At 39.6% G+C, this 18,409-nt stretch overlaps 1 protein-coding gene across 1 annotated transcript in view; it reads right to left on the bottom strand.

The window, feature by feature from the left end:
* LOC106964918 (exostosin-1b-like) overlaps window positions 1–18,409 on the bottom strand; it is a 93,161-nt gene that overhangs the window by 36,008 nt on the left and 38,744 nt on the right. The window contains exon 3 of the mRNA XM_015060705.1: window positions 612–705. Within this exon, the coding sequence (XP_014916191.1) occupies window positions 612–705 (94 nt within the window). The remainder of the gene's footprint in view (window positions 1–611; window positions 706–18,409) is intronic.

Raw genomic sequence — 18,409 nt, 5'->3', positions numbered from 1 at the left:
ACGACGCTGACCTCAAAGCGGAGCGGCGTCCGCAGCAAAGCTCAAAAGCCTCCACACTCTGCACCCTTCATCTCCAACACGGCTGTGCAAAACTGATGGATCATTGAGTCAGACAAATGGAGGAAGGAGAGAAAAGGGCATATTTCACTCTTGAGTGAAGTGCAGCGTGTGCGTGTGTGTGTGTGTGTGGCTGCTGATAGTGAGATAAGCACACTTCTGAGGGCGCACTCTGTGGACAGAAGTGTTTGGAAAGGAGAGGTAAAGGACAGTGCAGTGGAGAAATGGATGAATGGGGGGATAAGTGAGGCTGGAGGAAGAAAAAAAATCTGTCTCCACTAAGAAATAAGAGCAGTAACGAGTTGCAACTGATCCAGAAAGCCTGAAAATCCTGCAGCGTGCTGCAGTGAAAGGTGTGAGGCTCCTCAGGTCAGCGTACAGACTGAACTGTCCTGGTAAAAGCTGCAGAATGCAACTTGTTTCTTAAAAAATATGTTTTTCACATGTTTAAAACGTCACCATGTCCAGACAGTATAAAACAGTTAACTGATCTGTGTTAGAGCGGTAGTTATGATTCTTTCTAGTAGTGGAAGGTGCTTCTCTCTGTTTCTTACCTGCAGCGCCTCGAGGAACCGAAAGGAGCCCAGACGTCTGCCGCGGGGCACCAAGCAGAAGGTGGAGTTGTGGAGCATCTCCTTGTAGTCATATCTGCAAAATAGACACAAACTATCTGAGTTCACCAACGCAGCAGGTTTTACTTTACTCACTTCAAATAGGTTTTTAAAAACAGAGAAACACACAGGGATAATAAGCTCACCACTACTTTTCTGTTTGAAAAGAAGGAAGAAGAAGTGAATTTAATGAAATGGATCGTTATCAGAAATATGTAACTGAAAACATGTTGTGGTATTCATTTGACTTACTGCAGTAAAGAACCAACAAATAAATAATAAATGATTACAAGCTGACTCTCATAACAGGAGAAGCCATTTAATTTATTTGTATTATTTTATTTCACTTATTCCTGTATTTATTTTAGTAAATATTTATTCTCTGATTATTGTTTATTTTTGGAGGCGTTTTAGTGAACAAGATGTTTATGGGTCATCATTATATATGTAAACATCTTTGTTCTGTGTACAAAAATATCAATAAAAATATCAATCAGATAACAGCACATCAAATTTACTGACCCATAATTATAATTTATAATAGTAATAATCAATCTATCCATCCATTTCTTTGTATTGGTGCCCATCTCCAGCAAACGTTTCAACAAACTTGTAAAATGAAATATGATAATAATGATAGTAAAATAACAATAATAATCTACTAATAATGGTAATTGTAACACTGAAGAATTAAAAATTAAAGGGATATTAGGTCCAGATTAAAAATGTAAACCTGCTGAAACACTGATTTCATTTAAATCAAGGCTAAAATCTGTTTAGAGTCTGAACCATAGTAAATGGAACATTGACCAACATATTTGATGTAATGTTTGTTACCGGTTTCTCCACTGGTGACTGTATGATCTATGACTTCTTATTCTTCTGATTTTATGACGTAAAGCACTTTAAACTGCCTTGTTGCTGAATGTGATATAGAAATAAACTTGGTTGTTTGATTAATGGCACATTTGTACTTAGACTTTAAAAGGCAGTTAAAAAAGGGAAAAAAATAATATTTTGTTGGTTGTTTTAATCCCATTTTCACTTAACATCCCGTTTCTACTTTTTGCTTTCTTCAGCCACTTTGCCAGCTAATTTTCCTCCTACTCAACATCTTTTCACTTCCTCCAGCCCTCTGTCCCTCCTGCAGCTCCCTGATCCCTCCATTTCTCCAGCGAGGTGTGTCTTATTGCTCTGCAAACAGGGTGATCAACCCTGCCAGGGGTAATGAGCTGAGAGTGACACCTGCTTCCGCCACACAGCTGGCTCCGTCTCCGTGTGATAAACCGAGACAGAAGTGGAGAAACCGAGTGTATCTGTGCATCAGTCTGCGAGTTCATGCTGCTTTTCCATGTTTTGACAGGTATTTGTGGAAACCATTATATTAGATGGATGGTTTAGTGGAAATCCCAGTTTTGTTCTTTTTATCTGTGTCAGAGTCTTCCTGTTTTTTCTGAACTCTTGTCAAATTATCTGTGTTTTAGATAACAGCATCACACTGTACTGCAGATGTGACCAGAGACTGACACTGATACAACTGACTCAGCGTTTTCTGACCACAGATAGTCCCATTGTGAAGACTTATTCACTCATAGGGCCCCGCTTATCTCCTGCGCTGACGTTAAAGTCACACTGTTTTCGGTAAAAACAGTTTTTTTCTGTGCGTTTACGGAAATGATCTTCACTCGTTTGGGGAACCTCTTCAGGAATTTGTCCAAAAATGACACGTCAGTACAAATAAATCTAGGAACTGCAAGGTGTATTTGTACTGCTGTGGGTAAGACTCCAGAAAATACCCCAAAAGCTTAAAAGTTAACGAGTGAAAGTAAATTAACAAAGCACACAACATAAAACTGAAAAAAAAGAGATACATTTTCACCTTAAAAATGTGTTTGACGTATGCAGCAGGATCTGACCATTTACTGCACCAAAATACATGCAAAAATAATAAAAAAAAAGGTATTAGTTGATAAAAGCTTCCAAATTAGCCATTTTGGCACAATTGGGACCATGTGTGCCATTTGAAATTCATCGTGTTTTCTTTCTTTCCACTTATATCTCACTATAGATCGTTATTCCATCAAATAAGTGTTTTTAGGACAAAATAAGTGCCAGTTTGCTACAAGTCCATTGGTCAGATTGGGTGACTGATATGTTCATCAAACCAAACATCAGAAATCAAGAAGCCAACATCATCAACCAATCATATTAAGGGAAATGCATTTGCAAGTTTGCCACTTGGCCACGCCCCATGCTCAAAAACTCAACATGTTGATAACTTTTAATCCACCTTCCCCCAACTGCACACTGACCAAAGATGAAGTTGATAAACACTTCGTGGGGATTTTGTGCTAAAGTTTAAGGTCTGTAAACCTGAGAAATGGCAAAAATATCCGGCTCCCTGTACGTTTCCCCTTGCTTTGATGGGGATCTACCAACATAGCAAGTTTCAAATCTCTACAATGTGTGGTTTGGACACTCAGTTTAGGAGGCTCTGTGTTTGGCCACGCCTACTTTTGGTTCCATTGAAATCACAAAATTTCGTACAGAGGACAATTCCTGGTAAAGTTTGATGGGTTTTTGAATATTTTAAGACTTCCAAAAAGCTCAAATAAGAATATTGGCATTACAATAGGAATTAGCAGTGCTTTCATCATAACCATAAATTACATAAAATAATCTAATTTATGCACTATTTTAATAAAAAAAAAACTTAAAATAGGTTCTTGAGTTTGCGTTCAAGTCTTTTGCTATACACTTAGATCTGTCATGATGATAATTTTTACCGGATGATAAATTGTCCCAGAAGTTATTGTGGTAAACAATAGTATTGTTGCTTTTAGACCATTTTGAAGTAACATAACGGTAATGCAAGAACACATTCTCAAAGTTCAGTAAACTTTAAGTTCTACTCAACATCTAACACAGGAAGACATTTTAAATATCCAAACACGAATAACCAAAACAACAAATAAAATTAATTATAAAGTCTCTGGACAAAATTGTCCTTTTAAAACCAAAGCACCAGACTGAAAACTTTTATCATCCAGCTTTTGGTAGAAAGAGAAATTATCAGAAGCTCATTTTAATTCATCATGCGATGAATTGATTTATTGCGACAGGCCTGTACACACACTGTCCTTTTTTTGAGTGCTATGGGTTATAAAATGAAAATGAGCCTACAGGTTCTCCAGGTTTGAGGTTAAAAGACTTCAGAGGCAGAAAATCATTTCTAAAGTAACTATAATCCATACAAGGTGAAGGTTACAGGACACCGATATATATCCTGCACCATTGATGATGCTGTGGCTGTGCAGGGGTGTGACAGTGCTTGCTAATGCTTCCTCCTTCCTCGCGTTGCATACGGATTAAATCGAGCGGCCGACTTCCTGTTTTTTCCTCCCAAACACAAACCCGGTAGCCGCCGAACGTCTCCTCTCAAGCCCCGCTCCACTAATGTGTGGGAACACGAAGGCCGGCGATAAAAATCCCACCCTCATTCACACCTACGTGTCGCAGAGCATCCTCACAGTTATCGCACAGACTTGCAAAAACGAGCGCGGCGAGGACAGGCGACAGCTGCACGCCCTCACACTGACGTGCCGTCACCTGTCGACGGAGACGAAGAAGCCATCTTAGCTCATATTTCCAACGCCATCTGTCCGCCCGGACGCCGCGTGAGTAAGTTAACAGCCCACAAGACACACCGGCATCTGAAGGCAATGAATATAAATGTGGAGTTTAATGAGCAACAGTCATGTAACAAGTCTAAGCAGGCAGTTCCACCGCCTCATGTTTAATATAATACAGATTGCTTTGCATTTGTCTCCATTTTTTTCCAGGTGTTTACAGGCTGAAAAGTTGCTTTATGTCCATTTAAAGCCTCTCGAGAAAACCTGCCCACATCATTCACCTAACAGATCATTTTCTTTTCACTGAAGAGTCTTATAGAAGCATCTTTCTTTGCTTCCCGTTGTTGCCGTGTTGTATTATTTTCTACAATAAAGAAGCTCTTCAGTTTTATTTGAGCATAAAAACCATCAAAACAACACAATGTGCTTCTGTGTGAACTTTGCTTTTTTTCATTAACCTGCATCTGTGTGTGTGTGTGTGCGTGTGTGTGTGTGCAACAACCACCTGAATCAGTATTAGCAGCCCACATCTGAGGGACTGGAAACACAAATGTATAATAATAATAAGCAAGGTCAGGCAAGCGGCAAATACAACACAGGCAGAATGAAACCAGGAACAAATAGGATGACCTCAGCTTCTGCAGCCTTTTCATGAGTGTTGAGAAACTGAATCGGGTCTTTAGTCCCTAATGAGAGCATGCTAAAACACTGCCATGGTAACCCGTCATTAAGAGCTTTCACTTGCACATAATTACTCAGAGACGAGCATCGTCCTGTCAGGAAGTGAAGGTACTGAAGAGGGAACTGATGGGAATTACATTTATTTTAAGAAGCACATGACTTCTTAAATAAATAAATCAGATTGAGGTGACCTTTAATGTGGCATGTTTTAAATTAAAGGGGACCTATTATGCAAAATTCACATTTTACACAATTTCTGTACTTCCATTTGTGTCTCAATTGATTCTAAGGACAGTCCAAGCATTAAACCCCCCCCCCCAAAAAAAATCAGCCCGTTTTTTGGAACAAATAAATGTTTTCTGGTGTCTGGAAAATTAAAAAAGATTTTAGAGTGTAACAAATCAGCAGCCATTGTGCTGTTACATAGCAACCAAAGCAGAACTCAAGCACATTTGGTTTTAACTCCGTATTCGCAGTACAATGGCTACTGGAAAAGGCAAGTGTTTTGTTGTTGATTTACCATAAAGGAACCACTCACTGTATTCTGGTTGGTTGTGCAGGAGGCTCTACTTCTGCTTTTCAAAGATGTACGGTTGTGTAATTGTGCATCTGTTTGCAGCCATTTTCACGTGCGAGTGCAAGTGTTGATTTGGTGGATAAAAATAGCGGCTTGTTACAACCAAAGTATGCAGAACAACATCTATGATTGCACTGAACCTCAGAGCAGAGTGGGTACAGCAGCAGATGACAACACGAGATGAAACTCCTGTGAGAACAAGAATAATCTGAGGCCAAAAGTTGAAAGCGGCTCATCAAAAGTTGACAATAACAGATGGGACGTTACTTGGTTTAATGAGTCTCGATTTCAGCTGCAACATTCAGATAGCAGAGTCAAAATTTGATGTAAACAAAACGAAAGCACTGATCCGTCCTGTCATATCAACAGTTCAGGGTTGCAGTGGTGTTCTTTAATAGTGCAAAACATGGAGTGAAAGTGTTTTATTAATGCTTTTCTTCACAGAAAAGCACAAAGTTTTTAAGTAAAAACTTGTGATTTCCTCGAGAATTTCGCAATTGCGGTGTTTTCATTAAATAAGAAATGCAATTACAATCACACGTGAATAAGTTTGTACTCCCAGTAAGTCACTGATGAACGGGTTCTGCCATCATCCTCCTATCACTTCCTGTCGTCGTCTTCTTCATTTCCGTCAGTAGTAACATCCAGTTGTTGATCAAATGACTTGTGTGATGTGAAAATATACTAATTTTGGTACAGCTGAAAAACCACCTAAGTCCATCGCAAAAATTTTGTGAAAAACATGATTTTTTTCCCTAAATTGTAATTTCTATGAAGCAAATGTATTTTCATAATTTCAATTTGTGCAGTTTTAAGGTCAATGGAATCACAGCTAATGTCTCCTTTTCACATAAAAACAAAAAAAACAACTTGACAGTTCAGAAGTTGGAGGCCATTTTTCAAGAGAAGGTCTAGCAGCTGATATGTTTAAGAATTCAACAGTTTTAAGCATGAAATGTACTGAAATAGATGTACAGAAGGACAAAATGAGAGTTTAGTTTAGTTAAGGTGCAACAGGGTTTCCTTTTGTTTCACTGCTCCCACCAAACAGACAACCAGACAGTCCATCAGCTAAATGTGGTTCTCCAGAGTGATGAAAACTCACAACCCCACCCAGTCTGATTGTCTTCAGAGGAGCAGAGAGAAAAAAGATCCAATTTGCTGCTTTTTGTGACTCGTCTTACATCATCCTCCAGGACGTCTTTCATGCACTCCTCCTCACTCTCTCTAATTTCTGTCTTGCAAATGTGAGTTTCTGTGTGCGTCGGTTAAATAATGGGTGTCTGGAACAAAATCAGGGCTATAAAACTGTAGAGGCTGGTGAGCAGAACCATGTGGGATCTCAGGTTGATAAAAAATGATTGGTAAATAAACTATTAAATTGTCAAACTTTGGTTTAAATTTCTGGTTACCTGTGACTCTCACAAACTGCAATGACAAAACACTACATGAACTACAACATGTGTCAAACTCCAGGCCCGGGGGCCAAATGTGGCCCGCCATAGCTTTTTATGTGGCCCTCTAGACTCAAATTACATCAATAAGTCCCTCCAGTTTTTCACCAATACGGAGATTAATAAAGTCACATTTAGTATCATGCATTAGCACAAATGTTGTAAAAATTCCTTACAAATATTTGTAAATTAGCACCACAAAATCTGTGATTTTGATTGCAGAAAAACAATTACAAAATCCTGGATGGACTGATCAGTGTGAAAAGATGTTCAATATTATTTCATTTGAATGCTAAAACAGATATTTATTGATAATTTAACAATTCAATGGGTTTTATCAATACATTCTGGCCACCCGGCTCTTTAAAAACATTTAGATTTTTGATATGGCACCCCTGAACTAAGACATGATAATTACTATGGTGGTCACACATGAAGTCATGTAATTTAAAACAAAAATAAGAGAAATAAATGTTTAACAACAGAATTTAGCTGGGGGAAAAAAGTCCTCAAGCCCCCAATAAGGACAAGTGTGTAAGCTGGAGCATATTGTTGTGCATGTTCCCATGAGAATGCGGCAGATGTGCTGGATAAATGCAGTCCTGCCTAACAGAGATAGTGTTTGGTGAAGGGGAATGTGAGTGTGTGTTATTCAGGGATCCATCCAGCCGTTTCCCTGTATAAACATTTAAGGCAGATAATGGGTTCTCACATGGGTAGAGTGACAAACATGAGCTGCAGAAGCATCTGCAGTGTTACTTTGCATTTATGTCCGTTCACTCGCTACATCTCTGCTTATTTACCCCACAGCTGTGCATTTATAAGTGTATGTGTGTGTTGACATCTGTGTGAACACATCCAGATATGTGTGTGCATGTCAATTTCGTTCAATTTTCCTTCATTGCCATACAACTTCTGCTATACACGGACAAACTAATTCATTAGCCTAGTTTGCGTTCATTTGCCAGCTTACGCTAGCTCCAATTAGCATTCTAGCATGTAATGTTACAAATGTCTGGCTAAATAAACAAGCTTCTGTAAAGCACTGAATAAACTGAGATCCACTGACTAAATTTAGGAGGTGTTTATAAAGGAATGGGGCAGCAAAACTAAAGAAAAATTTCAACAGTTACAAGCTAGCTGCTCTGTTGATGCTAAACACTGTAATAGGCTAGCTTCAATTAAAGGGTTAAAGGTTAAGAAACGTATAATAATGTTTAGAGACTGTTTCACATCACAAAATGCTCATGCATTCACAATTTACCCGAGTATAAAATGTGCAACAGTTACAAGCTAGCTGCTTAGTTGATGCTAAATGCTATCAATCTTTCTAATAGGCCTTAGGTCAAGGTACAGGTGGATGTCATTATTAAAGGGTAAGAAACTTATAATAAAGTGTTTGGGGACTTTGTGGTATCAAAAACTGCTCAGGCATAATTTGTACCACTTAAATAGAAAAAGCATTTAATAATAAATCGCTAGCGAGCTTATGCTAATATTCAGGAATGTAAAGCGACAACGATCTGGCTAGTCAGTAAAAAAGGCTTCTGTAGTCAAAGTAGTGACAAAATTTATGTTAGAAAAGATTAATTAAGTAATTATTTAAAGTAAGTTTAAATAATTTAAAGCAGTTCCAAGATTGCGCTATATAATAAGAAGTAATAAAAAGAAAAGTCAAGTCATTTAAGTTATTAAATATAAGCTATTGATAGGTAATTATTATATTATTAATCATTAACAGGGAATTTTATCATCATGAAAACTGATTTATGATGATCAAGAAACTAATCGATGGCATATGAAAAACTAAAATAATGTTCGGGATTTTTAAATATTTGCCTATCTGGCTTCATGTCTTAATGTATGAGCTCGTAATTCTTGTCTGCTGAATTTCTGAAGCTGCTGCTCCTTCCAAGATGAGTTAGCACACAGCATGGATATGTCATCCCATAACTAATTGTCTATTGATTGATATCCAAACTACACAGAGCAGGCAGGCTACGTCTTAATTTCATAACTTTGGCAACAGTGTAAGAAACATTCCAACAACCTCCAGAAACCTTTGGTTAAGCCCAAGCTAGGTGTCATGAATTAAACGATACAGGCTCAGACGTGAAGAAAGACCATTAAATCTAAAGAAAAGGCCACTGAAAAGGGTAAAGCCAAGCCATCGTGTACAGACAAGCGAGGCCTGTTGAGGAATCCATCAAATGATTGACACATACACATTTTATTGCAGCCAATGATGACATAAGCCAGTTTCAGAGTCTTGCAATAGTTAGAATATCAATTTAACCTTTTGCCACATTTCAGCTGCAGCCATTCATGGAATTTACTGGGGTTTTATGTGACAGATCAACACAAAGGAGGGTATAATTCTGAAGAGGAAGCTAAAGGTTGCATGGTTTTATATTTTGTTTTTTGGTATATTTGTATGTGGACCCCTTAGGTCACTGCTTTGCTAGCTAGCTTTTATATGCAACCACATTTGCAAGACTTTTGGGGTGCGTCTTCATCAGCTTCACACAATGAGAGCCTAAAACTTTTGCCATGATACTGCCACCACCATGTTTCACCATGTGGATGCTCTGTCCAGGAACTAAGATTCTGCAATAAAGTTATTACAAAATCACAACAACAAAAACTTCATCTGTACCTCTATGGATATAGTCTTTGTTTTGGTTCAATATTTCCTTTTAAGGCTTAAAGACTATACAGAAGCTTGATAACTTTTCTATGGTAGCCTAGAGAGGTCAACAAAAGTCCCAACACAACATAAGTTATGATAAACTAACTGTTTAGCATATAATGTTTCGGTTTAGCATATGTTCTGTTGTAGATTTAGTTGTTTTGTTCCAGTTTTTTGCTGTAGCATTGCAGTTTTTCACGACTGCTTTGCAACTTTTAGTTTGTTGCATTGTAACTTTTTGGTGTTGCACTGCGGCTTTGAGTTTGTTGACCCTTCTGAGCCACCATACTTTTCCAACCTTCTAGGATATAAGTCTTGCACAACGTTGAATGGCTAGTCAAATAAATCTCAAACATTTTCACATCCATTCTTTGTCTGGTGCTCATCAAAATGCACAAATAGATAAAACTGTTCCTATTTGGCAGATATAGGATATCTGTTTAAGGGTGAGCTCTCTGGGCATTTGGTCAAAACTCAGGCATTAGAAAAGATGTAGGGAATGTTTTGATGCTTTGTGAAATAAACAAAGGTGCTCTATAGTAATAGTTTTTTAATTTATAATTTCAAAGAAATCATATTTACCTTGAAAATAAGAATTCATGCAAACAATCATGCTGTAATGTAATTTGTCTGTAGAATCAGAAGTGCTGCAGGTGGTAATTTAGGACAAGGATGTGGATATAAATCCTAAACATTATTATTTAAACATATCACATAAAAGTTATTCTGATAGATGACGTTAAATATAAAGTATCTTGACGTGAGGATAGATCAAACTGGAACAAGACCTCAATATGAAAGGTCTTTCTGCCTGTCAGCAGTGTTTTCCTCTGATGGATCGGTTATTGCTTTTTTCTCCTCTCTGCAGTTCTCAGTCAGTGTCACTCTAACTGAATTCAGTCAAATCACAACACCAGAATCATTTTCACAAATCCTAAACTACCTGCAGACATTCAGAAAATGTCTGAATTGTTACGGTCCATCAATATGCAGGCGCTGCACATCCCCCTCCACTGCTTATGTATATTAAGAATATCTCTGCTGCCAATACACGATGAGCCGTACTCGTCAGACTTTCCCTGGAAAGCCCCTGTTGCCGAGCGCTGCAGCATGAATTACAAAGCAAACAGGTTTGAGGGATTTCTAAGATGTTCTGATGGTTTTGTTTCTCCGTTTTGGATCTGTGTAACGTAAAGAACCGTAAAGAATAAAACATCTACACATCGCCTTACAGAGGCGTGAGAAAGTATCTCCCCCTTATAGAGGGATTATTTGTTTGTAAAGCAGCACAACTTGACTGCAGAAAGAGCCGGGCCGGCCTTTAAATTCTCACCGGTTGCTATGGTTACCCGCCTTTATCGTGCTGTTTTAACATTAGCTAGCATGTTGTCAGCGTACTACAACTGTTTATCACAGCATAATAAAATAAGTTAGTGAATGAGATGCGTCTTAGTGATGCACTAAATGCAGGCGAGTCGATAAATGGCAGAAAAGTCGGACTACCCAGCAATATTAAAAGAATTTGTTCACAGAAAGATCATTAGCTCTCAATGAGATATGTCGAGTCTCTCTAAATAAGACTAAAATATAGTGAGCAATAAGGGCACTCACAATTAGAGGGAAAACAAAGATGTAGCTGCGTCCATCAATGCAGGTGATCAGGTGAACCATCGGAAATTAAAAATGAAGCGGGATGAGCGGGATGCAGTGCGAGGAACAGAAAAGATGGGTTAAATAAAACCTCGTGTAGCTGCAGACGCCGGAAAGAGTTGCACTCGGCGAAGAGATGATCTGTGCTGGTGGAGAGTTGTAAATTATTATTGTAGTTTGAATAGATAGAATGATATTTTCTTTCCTGCGTTCTGAAGGCGACATGCGCAGGAAAGCGGCTGCTGACGCAACGTGACGTCGACTGGTAATCCCCGTACTGAAACGTGTTTTTGCTCCACATCTAAACTTTCACACCACCACCTTTCACCGTTGTTCTTTTCATGAACATTTTCACGTGTTACTTTTACTCCAGATGAAAACCCAGTGTCTTTATTGTTGCTGAATCATGAACACTGACCTTAATGAAGGGAAGTGAGGCCAGCTGTGCTTTAAAAGCTGTTCTGGTTTCGTTTGTGACCTCCTGGGTTCGTCATGTTGTCAATGTTCCCCAGAAGTTATTTTAATAGGCCAGGCACCGTTCCGAAGCAACTGTTGCATGTTTTCCCCATTTGTAGATGATGGTTTCCAGTGGAGTCCCAAAGCCTATTAGGTTGCTTTATTATCCTTTCCAGACCAACAAAAATTTATCTGCTAACCTTCCTTAGATCGTCTGAGATGTTTTAGTCTGCTTCATCGGGTTCTACTTAGCATATTTTCCAGACTATAAATCACATTTTTTATTTCACCGTTTGGCTGGCCATGTGACTTTCTGACTTTTATATGTATTTTTCCCTCTTCGTGACACATTTTTTGACTTCTTAATTCACACTGAAAAGCATAAACCAAGGATTAAACACTGGATGAAACGTGGGCTGAAGCAAGGTTTCTGCAAATCAAATTTAAGACTTTTTAAATGCCACCTTCAATAAAATTCAAAGCCAAATATTATAAAGAATGGTTGAGGGAATTTGCTACATTACAATGAAGAATGGCAAAATGCCCAAACTATGAAGATGTTTATGTGCCACTCAAACTTTTGCCTGACAGAGAAGTCTTGTCAGAAAACTAACTACATTAAATTGTCCTCCCTCAACAAATTTTAAGACTGATGTCCAAAATACATTTTTAAAAAGAATTTAAGACATTTTAAGACCTAAATTTTAGACACACATCCCAATCATGTTTGACAATTCTAAATAAATCTGTCTACTCAGCCATGAATGCGGTTAAATTAATTAAGTCATGATTTAATAAAGTTTATATTTTCACACAGAAGCAGGCTGGTTTGGATTAATCTTCTTTTAAAAATAAAAACATGAAATTTGTATGAACACGTAGGTTTGTAATAAATTAATTAATCACATGATAAAATAAAATCTGCTAAGTAATTTTAATTTGAATGATTTATCGTTTTTCTCTTTCTACCAAAAACTGGTTAACAAAAGCCTTCAGTCTGGTCCTTTGGTCTCTACTCTACCTTTGTTTTTAAAGAACTTCACAATTCATTTCACCTGTTTTTTCTGTTGTTTTGTTTATTTATTTTGGATATTTAAAATGTTTTCCAGTTCCAGTGTTAAATGTTCAATAGAATTTAAAGTTTATTCGGTTTTGATAATGTATTCTTGAATTGCATACCATTACGGTATATTCCTTGAAAATAGTCTCAAAACAACACTATTTTTGTTTATTGCAATAACTTCTGGGACAATGTATCATCAAGCAGCATTTCTTATCATGATAGGCCTACTAACATGTACATTTTTAGATTAATAACAACACAAGGTCTGGAGGGGGAAATATTTATGTATTTCGGCAGCACTGTAAATCGTCACGCAGACTTACACACATCAGAAACTTTGCTTGCAGCTACACCTCCTGACATCCCGGATTCCCGCTGCATATTTTACAAACGTCCTGATAACAAGGACCCTTCCTGCCACAAAGCTAATTCGCGATGACGGCTTTACCCTCGCAATCTTTTCAATTTGTCCTCTCGGATGCTTCCCCTGCCCGAGAGACCGAGGCAGTTTTTCAGTTACGTTTAGCGTCGACACAGCAGTCAGAGGTGAGGTCAATTTCAACCCAAACGACAGCTACTCCTCACAAGTACTCAGGAATATTAGGCCGTGCCTAATATTCTTAATAAGCCACACACACACACACACACACACAAACTTTGCCGTTTTCCCCCCAAGGCTAACAGAGTGAGTTTAGTAAGGCCGTTAAATTCGGTTAATGTTAGCTAAATCATGACTATCTCATTTCTATTGACTCTGCTACTCCGTCACTAAATCATCCGAAGCGCCATGATGGACGTCGGAAGTGAGGGATGGGACTATTGAACAGAGCAACTGAAATTATTTTCCAAAGTTGTTTTTGGCAGTTATTTCTACTTGTTCGAGTCAAGCTAATTTGGGTCGGCTTAGAAACCGACCCATACCTCCTCCCTCCTGACGTGTTGATAGATATTACCGACTTTGCCTGAATTCACACCACATGATTTATATCACTAAGTCATAAACAGTGTTTCCTCTTACAGCGGAGCAGCATTAAATACACAAAAGACAAGATGCTAACCAGTTTTCTTCCATACATGCTAGGCTACATGACGGTGCGGCACCGTTTCCATGGTAACTAACGGTTAGACACGTACCTTCTCCACAATGCAGTATTTGATATTTTTCTAATCACGCTTACTTATAACGTAAATTAACCCCGCAAAACCCCGTGATCATTTTTAAAGTGAACGCCGCTTACTCCGCGGAGCTCGAATATCCAACTTGAAACTAACTTCACTGGGGCGATATTAGCTTACCAGACGTCTGTTTTAAGACTAGCTTTAGGAGCACGTTGGTTGTCGTAACGTCCGTCATGGAGGAGTGGGCGGAGTTCTGAGAGCGTGACGTCACGTGCAAAGGGTCAACCGTGAAGCTTGTTAGCTACTATTATCAAAAAGTAGGTAGTACTGGTTACATTTTTACTGAAGTAAAATTTTACTCCACTATACTTTTTTCTTTTACTATTATTTCTACTCTTAATTGAGTAGATTGATTTTGCATTTAAAGATAAAACTTCAGAGATTGCAACCCTAAGATTCTTAGATTTCTGCAATGTATGAGCTAATTGTTTATGCTAATTTGAGCATAATTACTCAACATTTTGTACATGTCACTTTCAAATAAAAATGGTTATTTTATGTGAAAGGCTACATAAAGCTTTGTTTATATATTTATATTATAGTAAAAGCTGGTTTACTCTGCTCCCCCCTTACTAATTTCCTCTGGAGCTGGGTCTGTTAGGCAGCATGATGACTCCAAAGATCGCTCTTTGTGCCCGTTTTCCTCCACACACACAGAGAGATAGAGTCAGTAATTGGCGCTTGACTGTGTGATCTTGAAGATGAGGGGTCCGGAGTCCGAGGATGTTCACTGGAGCCCAGCTGTGCGCGGCGGTTTGCACGATTCGTGTGTCTGAGCGCCGCGAGAGTGAGAGACGGTCTCAGATTTAAACATGTCAGCACATGCTCTGCGGCGGCGGTCCCCCTTTTAAACACTGACACGTTTTGTCATCAGAGCCACTGAAATGAAGAGCAAAGAGAAGGCCAGAGATACCCCTCACTGAGAAGGCCTTTCATCTCACACACACACACACACTGAGACGGAGAGGGAAACGCTTTAATTTGATCCATCCACATCGTGGCCGCTGCAGGCTCTCTCTAATAAATCGTTATCCAAACTCTTGAAGTCTCTTCACACTCTGACTCACACTTTTGTCCACGTCATTATGCAGAAACCGCACACACACACACACACACATAAACTAGTCTTGCTATTTTCAAAGCGCCACTGACCATTATCAAGGTCCCATCTGCAGATAAACACCAGCAAAACTCTTCCCCCAATAGGTGAGGAGAAACTTAATTGCACCTAATTCCTTGTCTGCAAAACACTCTAATGTATTCCCACTGAAGATTCCTCTAAATCAAAATAAAAGCCGGGGTCTTGGAGCCACCTGGGACCCTGAACGCAACCAATCAGAGGCCAGGCTCCAATCCAGAGCAGCAGTGCAGATACACCAGCTTTTCTATCTGATTATTCTGCAGACTTTGGAGAGGTAGCTGCTTTTTTAATTCAGTGCATGATTGGATTCTGGCAGCAGTCGCTCCAGGAGAGGATTTCATGAACATGGACTCGTCCTGAAGAGTCCAGTCATTAAAGTTCACCCAGATTTATTTCTCTTAAAGCTGCAGAATGTAACTTTTATTATACGTTTTTTAAATATTTGTTAAAAATGTTGTGACATTTTTAACAATGTCACAGGAGATTGATCTGTTCAAAGATCAATCTCCTCCACTTCCTCATTGAGCTATTGTTGCCATCTGAAGAAATACAACAGAAACAACCAATCAGAAACAGGAGGAGGGTCTTAGTGCTGTCAATAATCCTCATGTTCTCACTGCTAAATATGCTAATTGCAGAGAAACAACACAACGTTACAGAAAAACCATTTGCCCCCTGTCATCGGTGGCTATGCTAACTGTATTTAGAAATATTTCAGAAAATAAATTGGTATCGGCCAAAATCAAAATCTGCAGGTTAGGCTTTATAAAGCTAGTTTATCGGCAATCGGCCAAAAAAAAACTGCAGTTCGAATGTAAACATGCAGACAATCAGTCCGTAAATTACAAAGAGACAGAAGGTTAACATCAGCTGATACTGTTACTGTAATATTTAACGAACGCTTCCTAATTGCATAATTTCCCGACATTTTCAACGAAGCCACAGCTTTTCATGGCTCTGATTCCTCCTCCAGCTCTGCTGCCGTCTGACTCTCGCGCTCACAGGCAGTCAGGAACACAGCAAATCATTTGTGAGCGAGTTTGACATCAGCATCAAACACAGACTATGTCAGCACAGCATGACACTGGAGAGCAGCGTGATGTCTGAGACGGTGTGAGAGAGAGAGAGAGAGACGGGGAGAAGGTACAGCTGTCAATCAGGGCGGCGGGGCGAGCGAAGCGATATGCTACCCAGTGAGTTCATCAGTGCCATGTGTCAGTCACACCCCGAGATCGCATTGATTGTCTGTCGGCCCCCCGTCTGCGCGTGTGTGTTGCGTAAGTTGGAGCGAAGGGGCCGCGTTTGGTCTGGAGGGGAACGTCAATGAGAACGGACAGAAAAAAATAAAATAAAGTAATGAAGGCGAGAGGTGGAGGAGGGACGAAATGTCCACTATGATGCAATTATGATTCAATTTAGATCCCTGCATCAATTATGCAAACACATTCAGGAGACATGTCAAATATTTATAGGCTCCTCAACTTCTCAAACTGGATTCATTAAGGAGCCCAAACTTAACCAGGCGGCTCATTAATCATGGATGGATGTCAGCTGGAGGTCCGCATTCACATTCTGCTGCAGTAGAGCAGTGTGTGTGTGTTTGTTTGTTTGGTGTGTGAGCTGTTTGTCAGGATTGACCTCTGACCTGTCACCTCCGGGGTTACGGCGCGTCACCGCAGCTGCAGTTTAATATGCGAGAGCGCTGCCGCCCCGCGTGGAGAGAAGCTGGGAGTTTCTGATGCGACGCATCGAAATGATTCAGGATTTAAAACGGAGAAACGTCTGAACACGAGAGGAGGAAAGGAAGGAAGAGAGGAAGAAAGACAGGGAGAGAGGACGAAAGGGAGGAAGAAAGGATGCAGTACAGGAAGAAGGGATGCAAGACAGGAAGAAAGAAGCAAGGATACAAAAAGCAGAAGAAGGAAAGAAGGAAGGACATAAGGGAAGAATGCAGGAAAGAGGAAAGAAGGTCAGAAGAAGTAAGTAGGAAATGAAAAACAACTAAAGAGGAAAGGAAATGAAGGAATAGAGAAAAAAGAAAACCAAATGGAGAAAGAGTGAAAGAAAGAGAGGAAGAAAGGAATCAAAAAGGAAGGATGGAAGGAAGGAACAAAGGAACGTAAGGAAGTAAAGAAATCGTGATCATGGATTTCAGTTGGAGGTCAGCATTCAGATTCAGCTGCTGTCTCCAGACCTCTGTGTGTGTGTGTGTGTGTGTGTGTGTGTGTGTGTATGAGCTGCAACGTGGTTGTTTGTCAGGACTGACCTCTGACCTGTCACCTCTGAGGTCACGGCACGTCGCCGCAGCTACAGTTTAATATTCTGCGTCAGCTTCCCCGGCAAGAGAAACTCAGAGGGCGAATCGTAATATTAGCGACCGAGAGACGAGGCGGCGGCGCGGCGTTACCTGAGGCCGGGTGGCAGAGGCGCGGCGCAGTGCAGCGTTACCTGAGGCCGGGTGGCAGCGGGGCGGCGCGGCGCAGTGCAGCGTTACCTGAGGCCGGGTGGTGGCGGTGGGATTTTCTGCTCCAGTACATCAGAACTTAAACAGGTTCCAACAGAATCATTATTCAGAAAATTTGAAAATAATCCAGGGCGTCTCCATTACAGTGCAAAATTAATAGAAATTCAGTTTTAATCACAAATAACACAATATTGGCTAAAAATATAATTGCTTTGAAAGGATTTAAGGAGGAAAGCAGCAGCCATGCACTGGAAATTAAACATTAAACGCTATAAAACCAGGAGTTGATTACTGAATTATTTGACAGTTATTTGAATAATCGATTAATCTGATTAATCGTTTCAGCCCCAGTGTAAATGCTTGGATTTGTTCTAAATAACGTGCATTGTGATGCCATATGAATCATGTAACTTCATAAATAAAGCTGTGGCACAGAACACGAACACTGATTTTAAAGTCCTTCTGAAAGCGTTTGACCCAGAAGTTACAAATTGCCCGGCCTGGAACGTTGCGCGTGTTTGACCCAGCAGCTACGTCAACAGTCCTAAACGGTAATTACAACAACTCATGCGTCAAACTGTCTGAAAGAATAATAAAACGATCGGAAGCAGAGTGAGGCGGAGCTCCATGAAGGGAGGTTGAGTCTATGAAATGGATTCCACCATCTTTTATCTTAACAACCAGTGGCTGTAATTTTCACTCATTGTGTGAAACATGCATGAACTGGATGATCATGACTCTCCTTCAGGAAACAG

This window comes from Poecilia latipinna, unplaced genomic scaffold (genome assembly GCF_001443285.1).
Source record: "Poecilia latipinna isolate Pla-1442-1.1 unplaced genomic scaffold, P_latipinna-1.0 Scaffold1736, whole genome shotgun sequence".
Classification (NCBI taxonomy): domain Eukaryota; kingdom Metazoa; phylum Chordata; class Actinopteri; order Cyprinodontiformes; family Poeciliidae; genus Poecilia; species Poecilia latipinna.
This window is presented reverse-complemented; position numbering and strand designations above follow the sequence as displayed.